Below are 23,890 nucleotides of genomic sequence, written 5' to 3'. Positions count from 1 at the left end.
CACTGTATACCAGTAGTAAAAATTGTGGGTGCACGTAACCCCAATATATTCTTTGAATTCCCAGTCAGAAACTGGCACTATATGGCAGTAGCAAGAAATGAGGGTATTTGTATTCCCAATATACTCTTTGAATTCCCAGTCAGACAATGGCACTGTATACCAGTAGTAAAAATTGTGGGTGCACGTAACCCCAATATATTCTTTGAATTCCCAGTCAGAAACTGGCACTATATGGCAGTAGCAAGAAATGAGGGTATTTGTATTCCCAATATACTCTTTGAATTCCCAGTCAGACAATGGCACTGTATACCAGTAGTAAAAATTGTGGGTGCACGTAACCCCAATATATTCTTTGAATTCCCAGTCAGAAACTGGCACTATATGGCAGTAGCAAGAAATGAGGGTATTTGTATTCCCAATATACTCTTTGAATTCCCAGTCAGACAATGGCACTGTATACCAGTAGTAAAAATTGTGGGTGCACGTAACCCCAATATATTCTTTGAATTCCCAGTCAGAAACTGGCACTATATGGCAGTAGCAAGAAATGAGGGTATTTGTATTCCCAATATACTCTTTGAATTCCCAGTCAGACAATGGCACTGTATACCAGTAGTAAAAATTGTGGGTGCACGTAACCCCAATATATTCTTTGAATTACCAGTCAGAAACTGGCACTATATGGCAGTAGCAAGAAATGAGGGTATTTATAACCCCAATATATTCTTTGAATTCCCAGTCAGACAATGGCACTGTATACCAGTAGTAAAAATTGTGGGTGCACGTAACCCCAATATATTCTTTGAATTCCCAGTCAGAAACTGGCACTATATGGCAGTAGCAAGAAATGAGGGTATTTGTATTCCCAATATACTCTTTGAATTCCCAGTCAGACAATGGCACTGTATACCAGTAGTAAAAATTGTGGGTGCACGTAACCCCAATATATTCTTTGAATTCCCAGTCAGAAACTGGCACTATATGGCAGTAGCAAGAAATGAGGGTATTTGTATTCCCAATATACTCTTTGAATTCCCAGTCAGACAATGGCACTGTATACCAGTAGTAAAAATTGTGGGTGCACGTAACCCCAATATATTCTTTGAATTACCAGTCAGAAACTGGCACTATATGGCAGTAGCAAGAAATGAGGGTATTTGTATTCCCAATATACTCTTTGAATTCCCAGTCAGACAATGGCACTGTATACCAGTAGTAAAAATTGTGGGTGCACGTAACCCCAATATATTCTTTGAATTCCCAGTCAGAAACTGGCACTATATGGCAGTAGCAAGAAATGAGGGTATTTGTATTCCCAATATACTCTTTGAATTCCCAGTCAGACAATGGCACTGTATACCAGTAGTAAAAATTGTGGGTGCACGTAACCCCAATATATTCTTTGAATTCCCAGTCAGAAACTGGCACTATATGGCAGTAGCAAGAAATGAGGGTATTTGTATTCCCAATATACTCTTTGAATTCCCAGTCAGACAATGGCACTGTATACCAGTAGTAAAAATTGTGGGTGCACGTAACCCCAATATATTCTTTGAATTACCAGTCAGAAACTGGCACTATATGGCAGTAGCAAGAAATGAGGGTATTTGTATTCCCAATATATTCTTTGAATTCCCAGTCAGACAATGGCACTGTATACCAGTAGTAAAAATTGTGGGTGTATATAGCCCCAATTCTATTGCTAGGGGACTTGCAGGGTATTTCTGGGGTGAAGGTGGGGGGGCACACCGTTGGAACGGGTATCGGGGTATATATCGGGTATACGGGAATACACTGACAGTGTATTCCATTCAGGATCCTGGGAAAGCTGGGTTGCGGCGATTGAGCCCGTCAGTGCCACGTTACACTGACAAGCTTCTCCCTGGAATTTAGCTCTTACAAGAGCTGTTGGTTGTCTTCTCCTTCCTATCCTAGCCTGTCCCTGCCTACCCAGAATCTAAGCCCTAGCTAGCTGGACGGAAACCTCCGTCCTCGGTGAATTGCAAGCTCAGAATGACGCGAAGCTGGGCGTCGCTGTTCTTTTAAATTAGAGGTCACATGTTTTCGGCAGCCAATGGGTTTTGCCTACTTTTTTCAACGTCACCGGTGTCGTAGTTCCTGTCCCACCTACCCTGCGCTGTTATTGGAGCAAAAAAGGCGCCAGGGAAGGTGGGAGGGGAATCGAGTAATGGCGCACTTTACCACGCGGTGTTCGATTCGATTCGAACATGCCGAACAGCCTAATATCCGATCGAACATGAGTTCGATAGAACACTGTTCGCTCATCTCTAGATATTACATAAATCAATGCCATATTATACCTAAATGTCTTCTTCTCTGGGAAACATGGATAAGAACAGGATATTTCTTTTCCATTCCTTTCCATTTTTATTTCTGCTTGATTTGTTTTCTTTGCATTGCTTCAGTATATTATATCTGCACTTGGGTTTCCATTCCGCTTCAAAGGCGGCTACCGGCAGAAACCTGTGGACCCATAGACTATAATGGGGTCTACTGGTTTCTGCCCGAAAAATGCTGGGAGAAAAATCCTGCTTGCAGGACGCAGAGCGAGCGCTGTAGTGTATCCAGCCTTAGAAGCACCTCCTCTATAATGAATATTGCATTCACAGGGGATTAAACCAGAAAAGAGGACAGATCAAAATGGAAAAATTGTTGATGACTACTGGCCTTCGTCAAAGAAAATGTTAGGCGACATGAAGTTTTTGGATTTATTGAAGGTATTCTTTTCTTCTTATAATGTGCATATTTAGTTTTGCCATTTTTACTTCATATTAGTATTATAATCTTAGTTATTAGATTTTTTTGATTTATTGAAGATAGGCCGTGTAGTTTTTCTTTTGTGAATGTACATATTTATTTATTCCCTTTGTTATTTCTGCCATATTAAATTTGTCACAAATTGTGTATCCTAAAAAGTTACAAAGCTAAATTAGAGGCATTGTATATTTATTGTTTATGCTATTAAAAATGTTTGTAATTGAGGGACACATTGGTTGCAGTTATACGAGCCAATATAGTCTATACTCAGCAACTTTTTCCCACTCCTGGAACTTTTTGATCATCGAAGATAACTTGAAGTTGTGTAAAAACCTTTGTTTCTATATGTTAAGCTATAGTGTATACTGTATGCTGAGCTTTCTAAAATACTCTTCATGTACTGTTGCATAGAACATACAGTATGTTTGTAGCCTTAGACTGTGAAATCCAAATACATATTAAAGTAATGACTGAATCATTGCAGCTGCCCCCAGGCTTTCTTCTTAAGGCAGTCATTGGGGAAAACAATGATCACACAAATTGGAAAATGCTTCATAAATCCACTTTCAGTAGTGTTCGTCTTTGGCCCGCCTTTCTTTCCCATAAAACAAACAATGCGTGGAGCTTTTGGTCAAATAAATTTTGGCCCAATGAGTGTGCATCTTAAGTTTAGATTGTTAGATTAACTATTTAATGCATAATAAAGTATGCAATCCGCAGTGAAGGTATGGCTGTGATTAAGAGTAAACAATGATTAGCATCATTTATCCAACTAGGCATTTGGCTTAAGCCTCATTTAGGCCTTATTCACATCTCTGTGTCTTTGGTAAGTGATTTGCATCAATGATAGTGAGCCAAAACGGCATCTGGGCACAGCACGGCATCGGGGTGGTTAGGCTCTCGCTCCCCCGTGATACACTGGGGTACCCATAAAAGGGTTACCAGCCTTTCCCATAACACATGGGGAGCCTATGTACAATGTACAGTATCCTAGAAGTATTCCTGTACATTGTACAGGGGATAGAGTGATCCCAAATTCAAGTGCCTGTGTGGGACAGTTAAAAAAAAAAAAAAAAAAAAAAAGAAGTAGTAAAGACAGAAGTGTAAAAAAAGAAATAAAAACTATTCCCATTTCCAAAATAAATAATGTAAACCAAAATGTGTACTGCACTGGGATATTTTTAATGTAAAGAAAACATTGTAAAAACAAATGCAAAAAATAGTAGAATTGTATGGGTTTTTTAACTCAAAAATATTAATAAAAGCTATGTAAAACATTATTTATACCTCAAAATGGTGCCAAAGAATAAGCCCTCATATACCAATGGAAACATTATAAGAAGATAAATATGGTAAAACTGGCTGAGTCTTAATACCCAATCTACCCTGCATGTTTAAAGGGTTAAAGATCATCAACATAAATAATTCAAGTTCTTCACACATATGTTGTTTAAGTTCATGGCTTGGTTTGATAGTCATTGCTTTCTGATACCTTTTTAAGCCTCTTTTTTTTTCTGAAAGGCTTTAAATCATTCATTAGGATTAACCATCTATTAAATTAATTAAGATACGGCCCCAGGCCCTCACTGGTAAAATGAACCTGGATCATTTTAGACTTCAGGGGTTTTAATAGACTCACAAGTTAATTAAGTATTAATTAGTGATCAGCTCAAAAATGGATTTTTATGAAATATTGAAAACAAGTGCACATAATTCCTAAAATGTTGTGAAATTTTTAGAATGAACAAAAAATACCCCCACAATTGCTGCCAGGATATTGGTAGACAAATTGCATTAATTCTATATAGTTGTACTTTACCATTTATAGACATGAGGTTTGGAGAACAAACTAGGTGTGCACTTGCAAACTGCTACAGCCAAGATAGAACAGATATTGTTAAATAAATTATGTGTAAAAAGAACAATACAGGCCTAAATTCCACCAAAAATATATGCATGCAGTGCATAAAATGTAAGTCAGCTATTTAATTCCAAGATCTCTCACACATCAAACATGGATCAAAGCCTGCAGAGAGTGCAATGCACCCATCCAACAATCCTAGTTTACAATGAACAGTCTTATCAATTTTGTGCACTAGTCACTATAATAGAGCAGTGGCCCGGCCTATCACATATTTTGTTATTTTAAGCTGCAGAAGAAAATGAAACACCCCTTTAACAATTGCATAAGTGAAAATGTAAAATGAAGATTATATTCAAAAGTTGACTTTGATCATATGTAACCTTTCAATATATGGTCTATATATGACTAGAGATGAGCGAACAGTGATATGTTCGAAGTTCGATTCGAGTAGCCGCTCAATACTTGACTGTTCGATCGAACCCCATTATAGTCTATGGAGAAAAATACTCGTTTAGGGGAAAACCAATGTTCGACTCAGGAGGGTCACCAAGTCCACTATGACACATCAGTAAATGATGAAAACACCTCTAGAATGCAACTTGGACAGCAGGGGAAGCATGTCTGGGGGCATCTAACAAGCCCAAGTCACAGTTTTACCCCAACATCACAGCCTATCAACTACACACTTTCCACACTCAAAAACCCACTATGAAAGTGGGAAAATACCTGGAAACCTTTTTTCCTCCCCAATTGATTAAACAGAAACCCAAATTTTACTCTAATGAAACCTTAACAAGCACCTCTTTAAATCACGTTGCACATGACAACCACAGATGGAATGGGCAATGGGAAATCCAACAGTACCCACCCTTAACTGTCATTGTGGGTGGGTGTGTGATGTGGAAAGACCTTCCAAAATTCACTTTTCTGGCCCTTAACGTAAGCCCTTCCAAATTAAGTTAGAGGCCCATAAGCTGAGTTACCAGCAGAGATTGAGGCCCTTTAAGTGACTTCAGCCTCTTACCAGCAGAGTTTTAGGCCCTTTAACTTAGTTGAGCCTTGCACCAGCAGTGTTTTTGGCCCTTGGAGTGAGTTGAGCCTCTAACCAGGAGAGTTGGGTGAAATCAGGGTGGATTCAGCCTCTAACTAGCAGAGTTTGGGGAAATCAGGGTGGATTCAGCCTCTAGCCAGCAGAGTTTGGGGAAATCAGAGTGGATTCAGCCTCTAACCAGCAGAGTTTGGTAAAATCAGGGTGGATTCAGCCTCTAACCAGTAGAGTTTGGGGAAATCAGGGTGGATTCAGCCTTTAGCCAGCAGAGTTTGGGGAAATCAGAGTGGATTCAGCCTCTAATCAGCAGAGTTTGGTGAAATCAGGGTGGATTCAGCCTCTACCCAGCAGAGTTTGGGGAAATCAGGGTGGATTCAGCCTCTAACCAGCAGAGTTTGGTGAAATCAGGGTAGTTTCAGCCTCTAACCAGCAGAGTTTGGTGAAATCAGGGTGGATTCAGCCTCTAACTAGCAGAGTTTGGGGAAATCAGGGTGGATTGAGCCTCTAACCAGCAGAGTTTGGGGAAATCAGGATGGATTTAGCCTCTAACCAGCAGAGTTTGGGGAAATCAGGGTGGATTCAGCCTCTAACTAGCAGAGTTTGTGGAAATCATGGTGGATTCAGCCTCTAACCAGCAGAGTTTGGGGAAATCAGGGTGGATTGAGCCTAGAAGGATCAGAATTGTGCAGCGCAGATGGTAGAGGAATATGAGGAGGAATTGTAGAAGTTGAGCGCAGACATGACAGTTCATGTTGAGGTGCTTGACACTGGTGGGCACGAAAATGATGGGTCTATCTAGTGACTGTTCATTTTGATGAAAGTCAGCCGGTCGGCACTCTCAGCTGACAGCCGGCTGCACTTATCCATGATGATACCACCGGCTGTGCTGAAAACCCTTTCAGATAGCACGCTGGCGGCAGGACAGGACAGCACCTCCAAGGCGTATAGGGCAAGTTCAAGCCACAAGTCCAACTTCGACACCCAATATGTGTAGGGTGCAGAAGGATCGGAGAGGACAGGGCTGTGGTCGGACAGGTATTTCCCGCAACATGCGCCTATACTTTTCCCGCCTGGTGACACTAGACCCCTCAGTGGCGTGAGTTTGGCAAGGGGGTGCCATTAATGTGTCCCAGAGCTTAGACAGTGTACCCCTTGTGGGTGTGGACCAGACGGCACTTGTTCGCCTCATGGAGGAACTGTCCTCTCTGCCGCCAACGACACTTGATGGAAACATCTCCATCATGTTCTGCACCAATTGCTTGCGGCGGTCATTAATGCGATTGGCCCTCCCCTCTATCAGAATAAAAGACGAGATGTTATTTTTATACCGGGGGTCAAGGATTGCAAATATCCAGTACTGGTTGTTCTCCATTATTTTGACTACGCGCTTGTCACTTGAAAAGCACCCCAACATGAAGTCAGCCATGTGTGCCAGAGTGTTACTTGGCATGATTTCGCTGAACCTACCTGAAAGGTCACTCTCCATTTCCTCCTCTTCCTCCTCCTCCTCCGTTTCGCCCCATCCATGCTGCAAGAATGGGACGCATTGAACTTCCCCGGTAGCCTCCTGTGTCACAATCATATCATCTGCCACGTCTTCATCCTCCTCCTCCTCCATCATTAAACGACGCTGTGAAGCAGACAGGTGTGTGGAACTACTCTCCTGCTGTGACAGTTCTGCTGCTATCCCTGACTCCTCAGTGTGATCTGTGTTATCCCTGATGGCAATGAGGGATTCTCGCATCACACACAAGAGCGGGATTGTTACGCTCACTAGTGCGTCGTCACAGCTGACCCTCTTGGTGGACTCCTCAAACACCCATAGGATTTCACATAGGTCTCCCATCCATGACCACTCATGGTTGAGAAACTGAGGGAGCTGACTTTGTGGCACCCTAGGGTTTTGGAGATGGTACTCCATCAAAGGTCTCTGCTGCTCAACCACTCTGCTCAACATATGATATGTTGCGTTCCAGCATGTGGGGATGTTGCACAACAGCAGGTGTTCGGGCAGATGTAGGCGTTGCTGAAGTTTTTTGAGGCTAGCAGCAGCTACTGTAGTCTTGCGAAAGTGGGCGCACAAGCGCCGCACTTTCACTAGTAGCTCATGCACATTTGGGTATGTCTTTAAAAAACGTTGCACCACTAGGTTAAAGACATGGGCCAGGCATGGAACATGTTGGAGGCTGGCAAGCTCCAGAGCTGCTATCAGGTTCCTGCCATTATCAGACACGACAATGCCTGGGCCCAGGTGCAGCGGCTCAAACCATATTGCTGTCTCATTGAGGAGGGCATCCCTCACCTCGGAGGCAGTGTGCTGTCTGTCCCCCAAGTTGATGAGCTTCAGCACGGCCTGCTGACGTTTACCCATGCCAGTGCTGCAACGTTTCCAGCTCGTAGCTGGAGTTAATTTAACGGCGGCGGCGGAGGAGGAGGAGGAGCCCCTGCCAGGAATGATAGGCGGGGAGACTAGATACACCGGCCCAGTTTGTGATCTAGTCCCAGCCTCAACTACATTCACCCAGTGTGCCATCAGTGAAATGTAGAGTCCTTGTCTGCATGCACTTGTCCACGCGTTGGTAATCAAGTGGACCTTTGTTCAAAGCGTGGAACTTAGGGCCCGCCTGATGTTGAGTGACACGTGTTGGTGCAAGGCGGGGACGGCACACCGGGAGAAGTAGTGATGGCTAGGGACGGCATAGTGAGGTGCCGCACTTGCCATCAGGTTCCGGAAGGTCGGAGTTTCCACAAGCCGGAACACCAACATCTCTTGGGCCAGGAGTATGGAGATGTACGCGTTCAAGGCTTGCGCATGTGGGTGGTTAGTGCTGTATTTTTGCCTGCGCTGAAATGTCTCAGAGATGGTGGGTTACTGGGAGGAGGTGCATGATGGTTCAGGAGAAGAAAATGAGACAGGAATAGGGGAGGATGAGGGAGAAGTTCCCAAAGTGGTGGAGCCAGAAGTTGCAGTGTCCTGGCTGGTGCTCTGGACTGCAGCGCCAGCACTGGCGACAGTGGAAGAGGCAGTGGCAGCAACACTGGAAGACGATTGTCCTGTGTTTGCTCTCTCCCACTGAGCCTAGTGCTTGGATTCCAAATGATGGCGCATGGAAGTGGTCAAAACGTTGCTCTTTTCAGAGCCCCTACACAGTTTCGAGTGGCAAATTGTGCAAACCGTGCTATATTTGTCCTACACGCATTCCTTGAAAAATCTCCACACCATCGAGGAATGTGCCTTCGATAGGGGAGTTTTTCTGGGCTGGCTATGATAGAGATCATCTTGGGCCATTCTGTGTGTGGCCTGGCTTCGGCAAAGCAACTGACCTCTGCCTCTGGACATGCCTCTGCCTCTAGCTACCCTCTTTGGTGCTGCACTTCCCTCAACATCGACACTGCTTTCCCCGCTTGACATCCCCCCTGTCCAGGTCGGGTCAGTGTCCTCATCGTCCACCACCTCCTCTGCCAATTCCTCTCTCGCCTCCTCCTCCTGCACACCGCACATGGCAACAGGCTGCCCTGATGGCATCTATGTCTTGTCATCGTCACTGAGGGTGGGTTGCTGGTCAACCACCACAAAATCAACAGGAAATGGAGGATACTCCCGTGCTTGGGCATCTGGACACAGAAAGTCGTCTGGTAGCTCCGTGGAATCAGGAAATAGAGGGACAGGGAGAGGGACAGTTAAAGGACCAGAGAACAGCTCCTGGTAGCAGGGAAAGTTGGGATTACTCTGCTGGGAAGATTGGGAATTTTGGGAGGAAGGCTGACCAGAATGTTGTGTAGGAGGAGGAGTTGAGGTAGAGGCTGACTGGCTGGTGGATAATGTGGTGGAAGCATTATCTGCCAGCTATTGTAACACATGTTCCTGGTGCTCGGGTCTACTTAGGTCTGTGCCCTGCACCCTACTTAATGTGGCCAGCAAGCGGGGGACTGTGGAGAAGCGAAATGCTTGCTGCCCCTGAGGAGTAGGCACGGAATGCCCTGTGGCTTCACCACGACCTTAATCCCCAGCAGCATTCTCACGCCCCCGGCGTTGCCCACGACCCTTACTGGTAGGCTTGTGCATTTTTAGATGGTTTGGTGGGTACACACCGTGACAACCTGGATGAAGCGTCTATAGCCTGAGAATTACAATGTATATCCCACTGCTTTTTGGGGGGTACACACTGTGTCAACCTGGATGAAGCGTCTATAGCCTGAGAATTAGAATATATATCCCACTGATTTTTTGTGGGCACACACCGTGACAACCTGGATGAAGCGTATATAGCCTGAGAATTAGAATGTATATCCCACAGATTTTTTGTGGGTACACACCGTGACAACCTGGATGAAGCATATATAGCCTGAGAATTAGAATGTATATCCCACTGATTTTTTGGGGGTACACACCGTGACAACCTGGATGAAGCGTATATAGTGTATATGGGCTGAGAATTTCAGTGTATACCCCTTACACATGAGCATATAGCCTAAGATATTTAAGTTTCTAATATTCACCTATAGTTCTGATTTATGCAAAATCTGTTGAAACACTAGTGACCATTTTAATGAAATGCAAGTTTTTAATCTAGATATCCTGTTTGTACATCATCTACGAGAGCAGCCACAAAGGCTGACACATCCTGTATTCTGCAGCTCACTTGTCAAATTTCCTGCACAGACTCTGTAGAGTCATCAATTTATGGGTGATCATATTAATGATGTACCACTGGAAGTCTAGGTAATGAAGGAAAGGAACCCAATATACCCTACAGGAGTAGCAAACATAAACGTGTTACCTAGACGTTTAATTGTATAGATTGCAGTCCATTGCCATTTATAAACTGTATAGAACAGTCTGTGAAGGATGTGCATAGGTTAAAAGCAGACCTGGACAGACTGAGTATTTGGACATCCACTTGGCAAATTAGGTTCAATATGAATAAACGTAAAGTGCATTTGTGTATAATCCATATGCAACATATGTCCCAGGGGGAGTAAAGCTGGTAGAGTCACCGGCAAAGAAGGATCTGTATATACTTGAAGATCATCGATTAAGTAACAGCATGTAATGTCAATGAGCTGCTTCTAAGGCCAGCAGGATATCATCATGTATTAACAGAGCACAGCGATTTAATATTACCATTTTGCAAATCAATGGTGTAGCCTCATATTACAGGGAAGCATAGAAAAGTTATGGGTGTCAGAATATGGTGACTTTTAGAAAAAAAAATTGAATTTAAAGCCATATAAATTTGGTTTTCCCGGGAATCGTACCGAAACATAGAATACAGAGGTGACATGTCACTTTGGCTGCACAGGGAACGCCGTAAAAATGAAGCCTGTAAGAAAGTCGTACAAATGCACTTTTACTTCAAAGCCACGCGATTTAGAATTTTTTTTCCAGCAGTAAATTGTACAGAATAATTAATAACAGCATCATGAAGAAAAATTTGTCCTGTAAGCATTAAGCTCTCATATGGCTCTGAGAGCAGAAAAATAAAAAAGTTATGGGCTTTGGAAGGGGGGGGGGGAGTCAAAAAAGAAAATAAAAAATGCCTGTGGCAGGAAGGGGTTAAAAATTTTGGTTTTAGTGCTTGAGATAATAGTATGATTCTAGAATGGCATCAGTTGTTTTATTCAGCGGAGTAAATATTTTTCATGCGGCGTCATCTGTTGTAGCATTAGTCAATTGCATGAAAATGTACTAATATGAGAAATGAGAGTTCAACATTATCCTGCTAACCTAATAACATGCCAGTTCTTATATTTCTACTCATATACATCAGTAGATGTTTCTATGCAAACCCATCTGTGAACAATATTAAACCGTTTACACAATCCCAAGTAAATGAATGGAAACAATAATTTGTAGTAGGAAATCTGCACATGTTGGAAAATGAAGAGATGATCTATTTCTTGGTAGTTTTGGCCACGTAACTTGTTTTTAGAAAAGCAAATAATATATGTTAAAGCTTTTACATTCGGACGTTATGCTTGTAATGCTCTGTAGCAGAGATCAGGGATTAATTTTTAAGAGGACCTTTCACCTCCTGGGGCACATGTGGTGTAATACACCACTAGAAAGCCAACAGGGATGACGCTGAGTGGTGAGAAACACCCTCTTCCCAGTACTCCTCTATGGAAGAGTACTATCAAGAGTAGGGGAGGGCGTTCTTGACTGATCAGCATCATGGTTGGGAGGTAATGAACGTCCCCTCTCACAGTACAGCGCAAAAGACACTACTTTGAGGTTGGGCGTTCGTGACTGACTGTCAGACTGTCATTTGACACTGAAGAGCTATGATACTGGCACCAATAGCTCTTCAGCAGGGGCACAGAATGGGAAAGCCGATAGTGCGCTGAATTCAGTGCACTGTCGGCTTTCTAGCGGTGTATCACACCGTATGTGCCCAGAGGACATGAAAGGTCCTATTTAAAGGCTTCTTTTTCTGGACTATGGTAAGTTTTTCTACCTACGGAAACTTATTTTTATTACTTATTTTATGGACAAGTTATACAACTTAAAAATAAGGTTGTCTCACTACAACACCGTCAAGATCCTTGACAAGCACTGAAACCATTGTCCAAGACATTTCAATACATAGATACAGGTGGCCCGTTAACAAAAGCCAAAATGAACTTTCCATTATGATGTCTTATGTCTTTCAGGACAGGATGGTCTGGGTTTTTTTTTTCCTTTTTCTGCACCCTTATCACCGCCCTTAAAGGGAGTCTATCACCTTCTCCAAGCATGTTCAACTGTTGATACAATGTTACAGAGCCCATTACAGTGAAAAATAATATACCTTTGTTATGTATGCCACTTATATAGATTTGGAGAGAAACAGCTTTGATGTCTCATGCATTTGAAGCAGTTGGTGCACTGGGGACGGACCTTCAGATCCCTGGAGTAGTAGGCATGAAGGTGTTTGCAGTACATTTATTAAACAATGTATAAATGGAACAGAATTGGTTATCAGTTAGTTGACACCTGGCTCCATATTAGGATATGTATTGGTAACCTACTGTATAATTTGCACAACCGGTATTGTACCTTTGTCTATGTGACCACATTAATGATATCTACACTGTTACCATGGTTTGGCAATTATTATTAGATAACTAGATAAAAAGAAATGAATAATTGGTCTTTTAATGACTATATCACATTATCCATTGGCTTCCCTGATATTTGTAGGTAACGTTTCAGGGGTGGTGTGAGGGCACATTCAGAATGGTCCATAAATAATAAAGCGTTATGAATTTTGATACAGTTATTGACCCATATAGCCATATTTTATATTCTTTTTGATCAATCACTTAGAAACAGAACTTTTTAATAATGCTAGTGAATAATGTAGTTAAGGAACGTGTTGAAGAAATCATATATTTATGTTTCATGGCTTAGTTGATTCACCTTATCTACGCACAGTCATCATCCGTAAGCACATCCCTTACTTTCCAGCCCATATTAGCACAAGTTTATTAGTTAGAAAATCTTTTTAAGTATCAGAAGCTTTGTACTGCTTGCTTTAATATTTCCTTTTTAGGTCTCTTTCATGTCTTGCTCCTTTTGCTTTTTTATTGTCTTTGTTGTGCCTTTGTGGTTATGATATTTTACATTTCACCGTGGGGTCTAATGTTAGAAATATGAAAGACACAAAAATACTTCACAAGTTGGTTTTAATGGCTTTAATGAAAAGTAGGCATGATTAACAGCTTTGTACTATATGGTAACTTGAGCCTTCTAGATATCAAAGTTATTGCAATTAATCCACACATATGACTTGTTTTGAAACTTCTTATCATAAAGCATATTTCTTAAACCATCTGACACTATCTTAATCATTTAAGCTGTTTGATAAGGCAAAAAAAAAAAAAAAAAATTAACCGCTTAAATTATGATACAAGGCAGACTATTAAATATTGTGTACAGCCTAGCACAAATGGATATAATCATGGGGTCTAGAATAACAAAACCCCAGGATCACAACACTGTTTATTCACTCAATTGAGATTTAATTTTATCCCATAGACCAATGGATTTTTAGACTACCTACAGATTGACACTTGGAAATGCAGAAGAATCACAGATTTATACTTGGATTAGTAAAATGGCACATTTATTCCATATTTTCAAGACTTCTGTTGCACTGACCTGTTGATTTCCAAAAAATCCATTGTAACATTTAGGATCTAGAAGAATAGCACATTAATAAAGTAAATCACAGTATAGTCTCATATAAATGTAGAAAGAGGTCACTTTTATGGGACCTTAGTTATCAATGTGCCATTGTTGTAGAGCAGCCTTTTCAAGCCAAATACCCCTTTGTGAAAAAAGTTCCAACCGAGTACCTGCAATGGACACTGTTGATTATGGGTGAGCTGTGGCAGGCACACACGTAAAGGTAAAAGTTAGGGTTGAGCCAATCTTGAGATGTCAGAATCGTTTTAAAAATCCGATTTCCAATCATTTTCCATCTGATCCCAATAACAATTCCGATCCTAATGCAAGTCAATGGGATTTTTTAATGATAGAAAATTGGATTTTAAAAACGATCCTGTTCACTACACAGTGTGGAGTCCAAAAATTGAAGGCTTCAAATTTTGGACTCCACACTGTGTAGTGATTAATAAATCCCCTGGCTACTTAGTCCCCTCCACTTACCTGCATAGAATCACTGCCACTGCCGCTGCTGCTCCCCGTTGTTCTCGGTCCTCTCTCATTCACAGGCCTGCAGAGCACCAAGCGCGCCACCGCCTCCCAAGCTAGTGTTCCTGATGCTGGGAGTAGGCGGGGCTTGTTGTGGCTTAGGATTGTGTGGGCGGGTACAGGGCGTACACTTTACTAAGCCACATGCCCAGCCTTCTCCCAGCATCTGTAACACTAGCCTGCAGGCCTGTGAATGAGAGAGGACTGGACTGAGGACAACAGGGAGTGGCATCGGCAGCGCTTCTGTGCAGGTAAGTTGAGCGATAGGGATCGGAATTCCATTCCCGATCTTTTTTAGGATCGGAACCCGATTGTGATCATGAAATTTACTCGATTGCCAATTGGGATCCGATCTTTTCCCATCCCGATCGCTCAATCCTAGCAAAAGTCTTTCGGCTTTTAACCAGTTTTGCACAAATCAGAAGCTATCTGTCTATTCAGCACAGACTACCCGCTGCTGTACAGAAGACTATTCCCTTAACCCTGACCTGATGTCTTCTTATGCCTGCCTCTGCTCCGCAGCCACTATGCTTCATTATTTGTAGATGGTGGGGAGCATGGGTTGCACTAGCCCACAGGGTCTCAGACACTCACTAAATTTACCACTTAAGAGCAAGTTTTGCCAACAATGGTACATACCCACTAAAACAGCACACCATACCCACTGAGGTACACAAACCACAAGTTGAGAACCACTGTTCAAGAGTCATGTAGATTAATAATGCACACTTTAACAGCAGATCAGTAACAAGTGTTAAAGAAAGTAGTAGTTTAGGAGTGGCAGTAAGTGGTTTCCAAAAGTGGAAATATTTTTAAGGTCATTATCATGGTAAAAAAAAAAAAAAAAAAAGTCTGAAATCATTCTTGAAGGTCATGTTTTGCCATTATTTTACTGATGTTGCCATAATTATATCAGGTTGTCCTGTAACGTTACAATTTTCCTGACACCATTATAGTGTGCAAAAAAAACCCAAAACTGTTGTACTGTTGTAGTAAAGGTGAATGACAACTAGCGTAGATAGGATTGTTTCTTTTTATTCTATAAGCACTTTAGTAGTCTTGAGGACTATGGTAAACCATTTGTTCTTTGTCTAAATGTATAGGTGGATTCTTTTTCTTATGGGTTTCTGTCACATAAAACTGCAGTTGCTTTATCCTTCTCAAGACTACTACTGTTTCCTTACATTTTACCCAACAAATCTTTCTCCAACTGTAAGAAGATAGATTGTGTTTTCTCTCAAGCACTGAATTTGTAGAATAAATTTTATGGCTTCTCTTTCAGTCAGCAGAGTTTGTAAGATGAAAGAGTGTAGGGGTTTGCTATATCTTTTTCTTATCTTTTAGGTGACATCTTGTCTTTCTTTAACTTAAACATCAATGCTCTCTAACTCTTTTCACTCCAACACTTTGCTTCAAACCTGAATTTTTTAAGCTTTGGGAGAATGTGACAGGCGGAATAATGTCAAACTGTTCCAGAGACTGCTTAATATTTTAACATGTTTACTTATGTAGTGCATTTTCTTCATCATATCACAGTTTAGTTAACGAGCCAAAATATTTGATGTTTGATCTTGTAGATTATCTCTGATCAAGGTAAAATTTTCAACAACTTCTGTCTGGGAAAAAAATACAATGTAATGTGATGCGGTTTAACCGAATATTTTCAATGACAAATTATCCATTTTGATTTCAGAGGTTTTTTTAACATGTTTATTTTGGATGGTTTTGGTTTTCTTTTACCTTTCCTCTTAGTTTGAGATATTTCAAGGTGAGTGGTGCAATCTAAAAGTCTTTGGATGCTGTAACACAAAAAAACTTTTGTCTCCACAACAGTTTATTTCATGCCACTCATTTTGGCCTATCTTGATCAGAAGTAAGTACGTCAGCACATATTTGTATTAATGATAGATTAGTAATAGTACAGCTTGCAGGATTTTTCTCTCCACATATTTCATTTGGATAGGTGAACGGAATGGCCCGAAAGCAGATGTGAACTGGGCCTCACAAAAAAGACACCTAACCGAGCTCCCTAAACTAGGGAAAAATTTGCAGGTGTGAGAATACTGAACACTTTTTTCTCAATATTGGAATAAACCTGGACAACCTCTAATGCACCCCATCTCAAATGAAGTTTAAAACCTTAAAGGTGCTCTATCATTGGCAAAAGTCATTTTTAACTAATCACATCCTTGCATAGTCTTTAGAAAGGCTATTCCACACATACTTTTTGTATGTAAATCGCCTCAGAAGTGTTTGAATAAGTCTGTTTTTATTCATATGCTAATTAGGTTCTCGGTGCACAGGAAATTGTCAGCCAGCTTTCCTCTCTATGCTGTGTATGAGAGCAGGGAGGAGGAGTCAGCAGCAGCCTGTGCTGTATATACAGAAGACAGTGCACAAAGAGACTTCCGGGGTGCATGGAGAGGCTAATTAGCATATAAATAAAAACATTCTCATTCAAAAACTACTGAGGCAATTTACAAAAGGTATGTGTATTCCACAACCTTTCTAAAGGCTATGCAAGGATGTGATTAGTTAAAAATGACTTTTTCCAATAATAGAGCCCCTTTAAATCATTTTAAAAGATTTGTATGTGTTTGATCATCTCTATTTATTATGAGTCCATTAACAACAAGATCAACCAATGGGTGCCATTGCTGGAATTTGGTTAATCAGCTATTTTCCTTTAGAAAACCTGAAATAAATATTCAATTTCCTTGTAGCACCATCACTTGAAAAATAAGTATTGTATAATCTTCTTTAAAATCAATTTGTTGCTTGTGTAATGAAGTCATCAGGTCTGCCAGAGCTGGATTGGGTGATAAAATATGTATGCACCTCCCCTTTAATACAGGGCTCTGATCTGGAGCATGAACTCATTTTAGAGCATAGTATTGTGTTCCAGATATTTATAGCCCCATTCTTTTATATAAACTACACTCCACAGATAGGCCGCTCCCATTTTGCTACAACCAGCTGCTCAAGTATGACCCTGAGAAAAGCTCTACCAAGTTGATATGTCCTGCGGCTGTTAAAGGAGTTTTCCCACAAAAACAGTTATATTTCATATAAATGTAAATTTAAAAATACCGCTATCACCTATTGAAAGCAATTAGCACAACATGTATATGTCATTGAAAAACACCCAATGAGATCCATCTATCCCTGTAGTCCATCTTCATTTAGGATGAGTGTGCCCAGTTTGTTTCTTTCACTGTCCTATAGCAGGCTTATTAGATCAACGTTACATAACCACGTATGCGCCGTCTTAACAAATAGATTGTGTACAGTGTATGAATGATTTCTGTTAGAAGTAATGGCCAGTGTAGAAGTTAGAAAGCCCACAGAGCAAGGTATACCTGGGAAATGTAGCGTGTACTAGTATTATTATTATTTATTTATTTATATAGCACCATTAATTCCATGGTGCTTTACACGTGCTAAGCACGCCGTCACATGCTCCATAGTGAGGGCTGCCACTCTGGCTATTGCAAGCTGAAAATATAATGGGGCTATTAGGGTGCAGATATTAACAGAGAGGTCACATAGGAGGCAGATGACATCACAGCTACAATGCAGACACTTTACATATAGCAAAAACGCGTGGGGACTTAGCCTTGGTAGGAATTTCAATAGAAACTAACCTAAAACTTCATTAGGAATATGGATACTTTTGAATAGTTTTGGGATGCTCACAGAGGCCAATAGATCAATGTCTGTAATGATATATTAGGAAATCAGCATGGAACAGCAGCGTTTTACACATTATTGTAAAAATCCTGTATTACATGTCATTTGTACTGGCCCAGAATTTTCTATCATTGTATTATGAGAATGCTGAGAATTTGCCATTAATTACTGCTATTTTGTTTCCTAGGAATTTGATAAAGACAATATTCCGTCAAAGGTTATTGCCCAGATAAGAAGAGATTTTATCAGCAATGCGGAGTTCCAGCCAGCTGTCATTAAGAATGTCTCTTCAGCCTGTGAAGGGCTTTGTAGCTGGGTCAGGGCCATTGAAGTCTATGACAAGGTTGCCAAGGTAACGACTGTGTCCTAAGATTCTTCATAGGCATCAAACTTTCATCTTGTTAAATTTGTATAGGCAAAGCATGGTGAGATGAATGTTAATACAATATAAGGACAGCTCGGTTCTTTTCTGTTTATTTATTCATACAGTCTTGCATGGTTTCCACTTTGTACTATAGCTGTATAATTTAACATACATGTATACAAAGCTTGCAGTCTCTTCATATTTATATAGTCCTTTACACATCACTATATATAGAAAGAGAGTGGGTTAATAATTTTGCCTTTACATGCTTTAACCTAAATTGTAGACTAAATGCTGGGACGTCAGGGTTAATAAAAATATATGCAGTATTGTGTGTAGATGCCAAAATAACGTACGGTTATGATCCCGGGGGATCTTTTCTGTTATCTTGCTGGAAAACTTCTTTTGTTTGTTGCCTGAAGGATGACAGTTTGATTACTACGATCCCTAGCTGAAAGCAGATCTCTCATTGGTGTGTCAATCTTTGTTGATTATCCGTCACAGGGTATAAGCCTTCATTTTAGTGTTGTCCATATATTGCAGGCTTTTTTAATATCTTCATCAGAGCTGTTTCATGCCTGTCTTTTATTATTTTCATTCATTGAGAGTGACTTTAATACAAAGGGCTAGTAATGCTTCAAGCTTGAAGGTCACAATAAGTTCATCCAAAGCATCAAATACCAAAATGGCTGAGTATGACACAGAAAAATAAACGGCTGCGACAGCCCTGTGCTATATAACCCAACATGATGTACACCTATAACTGCGCAGTTCTGATCAATGCCGGCATTTACTCAGTGTGATTCACTTCCCTTTTATGTTAGTAAATTAGTCAAACGCAACATAATCCTCTCTGCTCACAAAGTATATTACAAAGCTATATCATACAGCTATATTTCCATAAAATTGGAAATCCATTTAAGCATAAGGCCCCATGTAGTTATCCACAACGAAAAAGCGCTGCGGGAAAAACCGCAATGGAAATGCATTGTGTTTTTTCACACATCACTTTTCGCAGAAAAGAAAAAAAACTCTGCGGACTTTCTGCTTCAATTATACCTATATGTAAAACGCCAGTGTTTCCATAGATATGATTGACATGCTGCGATTTATAGAAACACAACAGTTTTTACAATTGCAGCATGTCTGCTGCGGATATTTTTTTGCATTGTGTGGATGGGATTAGCAAGAATCCCATCCACTTTGCACTGTATAACACTGTGTTTTATGCAAAAATCACAGCATTTTCGGTATGTGGGGCCAAACCAAAGAGAACTGGAGCGGAGGCATTGTAAAGGGGATGTAAAACAGTCAATAAAGAGTTACAGAAAGAATGCAGCCAGCACCGAACTGTCCATCATGGAAATTCTGGCAAATGTCAGGTGCACTTGTGACACTCAGCTCAGTAAAACAGGTGAATACAACTATCAATTTTATCTAGCTGAATACCAGTGTCACAGGCGGCTATAGTCCTGAAAGATATGAAATAGAACCTTGTGTGTCTGATCAGTGTTGGTGCAGAAATGGGCACCCTTCTTCACAGTGCCTGGGGATCTGATCGTTCTGGAAGTCTATTTTTGATCTCAACATTAAGGTCAGCGGTCATCCCCTCGCGCTCTCTCCCCGGTTGGCCCTACTTTCGCTTATACCAGGTAAATACAAAACAGTGACGGGTGACCTCCTGTGACACTACCTTATGGTTGCCAGGGCAGTCATCCCCAGGCACTGACACAGTGCTGCCACCCCCTCTCTGCAGAAGTGGTGGTACTAGTAGCGGCAGACTCCACTGACTCCTCCAAATTTGATGCACTCTGCTGGCCATGGGTGGTGTTCCAGGAGTCAACTGACTTCACTAGCTCTTTTTCTCCTGATAACTCAAGATCCTTTTCTGTTCCTATATTCAGGTCTGCTGTTGCACATTTTTTGTCCTTTTTCCTGCTTTGTGTCTCCCTGTTCCTACCCACACTTGCTCTCTTTGGAGAATTGGCTCCTGTGGTGCTCTCCTTCAAGGCTCCATCCCTTTCCCTCTGAACAGTACCTCTGAACCTGGACAGTACCTTCTTGATCTGTCTTGTTTTTTGGGCCCGCAGGCCTGACTACTCTTGCGTTGTTGTTTTTTCTAATGTGGTACTACACAGTTTCCTGTTTTACATTTTGTTTCACCCTTTGATGTTATAAATTTGCAAAAATCTAATAAAACTTGATCAAACCCAGAAATTGGCAAAGGACTTTTCGCTCTGTTTGTGCCAATGTAAAAACAGCGGGCACCTGGCGAAACTATTATAGTCTATGAGGTCCACCAGTAACCACAGTTTTACCGGACGAGTTCTCTGTCTTTTGGATTCAAAAAGCAATTCTTTATCATTTGAATTACAATGGCACCAAATCTCATTTTTGTAGGTTTATTTTTATGGTGTGATGTGTTTATTATTATGTTACTTATAAAGTACCATCATATTCCACAGCATTTTATAGAGATGAGCACAAAAGAATAGAAAAACTTCATGCAAATGTTATTGGCTGGATTTGAACTCAGGATTCCAGCACTGCAAAGCATCAGAGCTTAAAGGGGTTGTCCACTTTCAAACCAATATTGAGAGACCAATGTTATAGTTTGTATAATAAAAAGTTGTACAATTTTCCGATCAATTCCTCACGGTTTTCTAGATCTCTGCTTGCTGTCATTCATTCAGTTACTTCTAGTGGATAAAACTCTGACCATGGTCATGTGATTTACGGTCCATGGTCATGTGATGAGTACACAGGTGCCACTCGTTATAGTCAACAGCACAATAATCAGACACCTGCCTGGTAATCAGCTGTGCACCTGTGTGCTCATCACATGACCATGGACCGTAAATCACATGACCATGGTCAGACTTTTATCCTCTAGAAGTAATAGAATGAATGTCAGCAAGCAGAGATCTAGAAAACCGTGAGGAATTGATACAGAATTGTACAAACAATAACATTTGTTTCTCAATATTGGTCTGAAAGTGGACAACCCCTTTAATTACATTGATGATTGTTTGGTTAGGTTTGACACATGGAACAATTTTTGGTTTTGATGTTCTGTATTACTCTATTATAAATATATTCTGGTCTTCCATTAAAAGAAATTGAAATTTTCATGGAACAAAACCCTGTACTTATCTACAGATGACATAATATACTTTACAGCAACTGTATTTCTTAATATGTGATATATAGCACACTTCAAATAGCCCTAGGCCACAAGTCAACAAACATATTTCACATTCACAACACTGGAAGTTAGCCTGTGTATTTTCAAATACTAGATCTGAATTTTAGTCCCAACATGACCTCATGCACCACAGGCTTGCAATAACTTATTGTTATTATGTTAGCTTAATGGACTATAATATTTTGTTTAGTGTTGAAAAAATAGTAAAAATGTATTATTTTAAAATATAATTTTGCTGCTTCTGCAATTAAAAAACTATTCCAAATACTGTTTAATTTATTAAGAAAAAAATGGATTTATGAAAGTGCTGTAAAAGTTTTTAAAAAACTGTTAAAAACCCCATGCAATTGTTGAAGCCCAATCCATAGAGTACATCCTGTGTATTTCATTTTTTAAACATATTTAGCTATTAGACCTTTGCACCAACCATTTCTTTATTGTTAAAGGTCATTTGTCTTATCACCTTGTCACAAATGATGAGAGCCTTGCCTATATCAAGAGAAATCCATGCTGGATGGCTCTTGTTTTATGTATGTAATGTGCCGAAAGGCAAAGCAAAGGGTCTTCTATTAACAGCAGGGTGGTAAATATTTTAAATAAGACAGAAAAATGTTTTGCTAAAAATAACTTAGACTATCACCTTTAGCTTGGTGTAAGATTATATTGGTGTAACTAAAGAAAGATGGATAAAGTCTAGAAAAATGAGGTTGCGATTATACTTTATGTTATATGTGTTATATTAAAAAAAGATGACAGCAGAAATGTAAAACTACAAAAATAGCATAAACTACAACGTAAACTACTCGGCATTTAAATTATTCTAAATGTATCTTTTTAAAGATTGTGGCTCCAAAACGTCAGAGGCTGGAAGCAGCAGAGGCCGATTTAAGGATTCACTTGGAGAAACTCAAAATCAAGAGAGAAGAGCTAAAGGAAGTCACTGCCAAACTAAAAGATCTCCAGGATCGGCTATCCCAAAAACTAGCAGAGAAAAGAGTCCTTGAAGAGAACATAAATATGACCAAGTATGCTTTGAGAGATAAAACCAAGATAAACAGTGTAACTTTATTGATGTATTACATAATTTTATACTTGCCCTGAGTTACAGCTTGTAATATATTCTAGAACTGCATTCAATGTCCGGCTATTTGGTATTGGGAACAGCTTATTGTCAGTCACATCCTAAACAACTAATTTCGTTTTTTAGATTACTGAACTGTGTATAGTATTAAGAAAAATTACACTTTACAGACTACGTATACCGTATATACTCGAGTATAAGCCGACTTTTTCAGCACAGTTTTTATGCTGAAAAAGCCACCCTCGGCTTATACTTGAGTCAGGATCCTGAGCCCCAACTATTAATCCTCATTGTGTTAATACAAATGCATTGGTCAGGGGCCCCGATTGGCTCCTTAACCAATGCATTTGCATTGGCAAAATGAGGCACGAAGCACAAGGACCTTCAAGGACCTGCATCATTTAAATGAAGGGGGAGTGTCCTTTAGTGCTTCAGTAATGATATAAGACACTTCCCCTTCTCTAGTAAGAGAGATGAAATCCCGGGAGGCCACTGCTGTTGTGCCTGCTTCCTGTAGAGGAGCGGAAACTCTGTGTAACAAAGTGAAAGTAAAACACACAGGTACCTTCTGTAGTTACTATTCCTATTAATGTCAGGCATTTGGGGTTATTAATTTAGTTTCAGTAACTCCATGTGCCTCACATTAATAACAGTTAACCCCATCATGTCCCTCATATTAACCTCTGTGTGCCCCATATAAGAGTTACTAATATGTGAGACATATGGAGGTAATAATAAAGTGCCTTAATAATGTTTAATGTAATCATTATTACTTCCATGTCTCTCACATATCAGTATCTCTTATGTGAGGCACACAGGAGGTTAATGTAAGAGACATGATGGGGTTAACTGCTATTACTATGAGGCACATTGAGTGACTAAGCTGTAATGCACATAACCAGACTTTTTATCTGTAATGGTGGATAAAATTATGAACTATTACATTTCAATGGGCCTGTACACATATATGCCATCACTTAGGCTTATACTCGAGTTAATAAATTTTCCCAGTTTTTTGTGTGGTAAAATTAGAGGCCTCGGCTAATATTCGGGTCGGCTTATACTCGAGTATGTATGGTATTTCTGTGCAGACATAAGGTCACCAAGACATGCTTGCAGATTTCAGACATTAAAGAGAACCTTTTGCCACCTCCAACAAGTC

At 40.4% G+C, this 23,890-nt stretch overlaps 1 protein-coding gene across 1 annotated transcript in view; it reads left to right on the top strand.

The window, feature by feature from the left end:
- Nucleotides 1-23,890, top strand: part of LOC142203618 (dynein axonemal heavy chain 3-like) — a 927,911-nt gene that overhangs the window by 731,005 nt on the left and 173,016 nt on the right. Inside the window, exons 57-59 of the mRNA XM_075274510.1 lie at nucleotides 2,631-2,738; nucleotides 18,266-18,430; nucleotides 22,488-22,672. Coding sequence (XP_075130611.1) covers nucleotides 2,631-2,738; nucleotides 18,266-18,430; nucleotides 22,488-22,672 — 458 coding nt within the window. The remainder of the gene's footprint in view (nucleotides 1-2,630; nucleotides 2,739-18,265; nucleotides 18,431-22,487; nucleotides 22,673-23,890) is intronic.

This window comes from Leptodactylus fuscus, chromosome 5 (genome assembly GCF_031893055.1).
Source record: "Leptodactylus fuscus isolate aLepFus1 chromosome 5, aLepFus1.hap2, whole genome shotgun sequence".
Lineage (NCBI taxonomy): Eukaryota > Metazoa > Chordata > Amphibia > Anura > Leptodactylidae > Leptodactylus > Leptodactylus fuscus.
Note: the sequence above shows the minus strand (reverse complement) of the source record. Positions and strands in the feature narration are given on the sequence as shown.